Here is a 2,500-nt window from a genome sequence, read left to right as displayed (position 1 = left end):
ACATCACTTCTTGTACACTTTTAAAGAGGCAGGGCCATTTTAAAGAGGCAGGGCCCCCTGCGTCACATCCTGTTTACAGCAGCCATTTCTACTACAAAGTGGCCAAGTGGTTAGAGCAGACCTGGGCAAATTAAGGCCCGGGGGCCACATGCGGCCCGTTAAGCTTTTCAATCTGGCCCGCCGGACATTACCAAATAATTTTTTTAGATCTTTAAAGGGGAACATTATCACAATTTCAGAATGGTTAAAACCATTAAAAATCAGTTCCCAGTGGCTTATTTTATTTTTCGAAGTTTTTTTCAAAATTTTACCCATCACGCAATATCCCTAATATGCCTGATTTTAACCATCGCTATATACACCCGTCCATTTTCCTGTGACGTCACACAGTGATGCCAACACAAACAAACATGGCGGATAGAACAGCAAGCTATAGCGACATTAGTTTGGATTCAGACTCGGATTTCAGGGGCTTAAGCGATTCAACAGATTACGCATGTATTGAAACGGATGGTTGTAGTGTGGAGGCAGGTAGCGAAAACAAAATTGAAGAAGAAACTGAAGCTATTGAGCCATATCGGTTTGAACCGTATGCAAGCGAAACCGACGAAAACGACACGACAGCCAGCGACACGGGAGAAAGCGAGGACGAATTCGGCGATCGCCTTCTAACCAACGATTGGTATGTGTTTGTTTGGCATTAAAGGAAACTAACAACTATGAACTAGGTTTACAGCATATGAAATACATTTGGCAACAACATGCACTTTGAGAGTGCAGACAGCCCATTTCAGGCGCGCTAAGAACATATATTTTTCCACGATTTCAGCACTCAGGTTAACCATACCTAAATAGACCCAAAATACTGCATTACACAAGACTACCCGAATGTACTCGAATGATTGAAAAAAATACATGTTTTTAAGCTAAATTACTGGTGAACACAGTTTATGTATAATAATTTACGTAAAACCGCGAGTAATGAATAAAGTTTTCATCAATTAATATTTTCTGCAGACATACTCTCATCCGCTCTCTTTTCCTGAAAGCTGATCTGTCCAGTTTTGGAGTTGATGTCAGCATCTGCTTTGAGTGTCGCAGGATATCCACACATTCTTGCCATCTCTGTCGTAGCATAGCTTTCGTCGGTAAAGTGTGCGGAACAAACGACTGACCATTTCGTCGGCTTTCCCCACAGCCTTGTATTTTGAACAAATTTCGTCCAATTTCTTGCCACTTTCGCATCTTTGGGCCACTGGTGCAACTTGAATCCGTCCCTGTTCATGTTGTTACACCCTCCGACAACACACCGACGAAAGTGAGAACATGGCGGATTGCTTCCCGATGTGACGTCACAACGTGACGTCATCGCTCCGAGAGCGAAGAATAGAAAGGCGTTTAATTCGCCAAATTTCACCCATTTAGAGTTCGGAAATCGGTTAAAAAAAAAAAAGGTCTTTTTTCTGCAACATCAAGGTATATATTGACGCTTACATAGGTCTGGGGATAATGTTCCCCTTTAAGATGGAAACTGTAGCTGCCATTATGATGTGCAGTGATGTTTTCACATGACCGTAAGTCTTGAACTATACAAAGTATTTCAATGGTTGGAATCTGCCCTTTTGCATGATATACTAGTTACTATGGTCATCTAATTAGTTATTATGGTCATCTAATTAGTTACTATGGTCATCTAATTAGTTATTATGGTCATCTAATTAGTTACTATGGTCATCTAATTAGTTATTATGGTCATCTAATTAGTTACTATGGTCATCTAATTAGTTATTATGGTCATCTAATTAGTTACTATGGTCATCTAATTCACAGCAGCTTAGACGAGGCACCAAGCAGTGTGGGTGAGGAGCGTTTCCACAGAGTGTTGCCAGAGCGACCAGCCTGAAATGCGGGTGTCAGGGACAGAGGCGGAAGGAGATTTTCACAACAAAGTTCTAAAGCTTAGTGATGTATCAGATTGTAGTTGTACCCTTTGTGTTTATATTTCGCTGTTTGTTGCATTTTTGTTTCGTTTCGCTTGATTGTAAAATATGTCGATGGAATTGTAAAACATGTCGATGGAGAGGGGGTGTGACGTTCATATGTTGTCAATATTCAGTGTTTTATCGTTCATAGTTAATATTGTAAATCCCACATTCTTTATTTTCATGTACATTATGGGTGTCTCATTCAGTAAAAGGCGGTCTGTCATAACATTTTTAGCATTCAATCAGACATTATTGTGAGGTTTTGTATTAGTGTTCCTGAAAATAGATATACCGGCCCCCAGACACTATTTTTTCTCTAAATTTGGACCCATAGTCAAAATAATTGCTCAGGCCTGGGTTAGAGTGTCCGCCCTGAGATCTGTAGGTTGTGAGTCATACCAAAGACTATAAAATGGGACCCATTACCTCCCTGCTTGGCACTCAGCATCAAGGGTTGGAATTGGGGGTTAAATCACCAAAAATGATTCCCGGGCGCGGCACCGCTGCTGCCCACT

At 41.0% G+C, this 2,500-nt stretch overlaps 1 protein-coding gene across 4 annotated transcripts in view; it reads right to left on the bottom strand.

Annotated features, from left to right (window-relative positions):
- Window positions 1–2,500, bottom strand: part of emilin2b (elastin microfibril interfacer 2b) — a 56,284-nt gene that overhangs the window by 36,178 nt on the left and 17,606 nt on the right. The window contains exon 1 of one of the 4 annotated variants that reach the window (XM_061965764.2): window positions 2,412–2,500. This exon is cut by the window's right edge and continues 16 nt beyond it. The exons of the other annotated variants lie outside the window; for them this stretch is intronic. Within the exon in view, the coding sequence (XP_061821748.1) occupies window positions 2,412–2,433 (22 nt within the window). The 5' untranslated portion in view covers window positions 2,434–2,500. The remainder of the gene's footprint in view (window positions 1–2,411) is intronic. 4 annotated transcript variants of the gene reach the window in all.

This window comes from Nerophis lumbriciformis, linkage group LG07 (genome assembly GCF_033978685.3).
Source record: "Nerophis lumbriciformis linkage group LG07, RoL_Nlum_v2.1, whole genome shotgun sequence".
NCBI classification, from domain to species: Eukaryota; Metazoa; Chordata; class Actinopteri; order Syngnathiformes; family Syngnathidae; genus Nerophis; species Nerophis lumbriciformis.
This window is presented reverse-complemented; position numbering and strand designations above follow the sequence as displayed.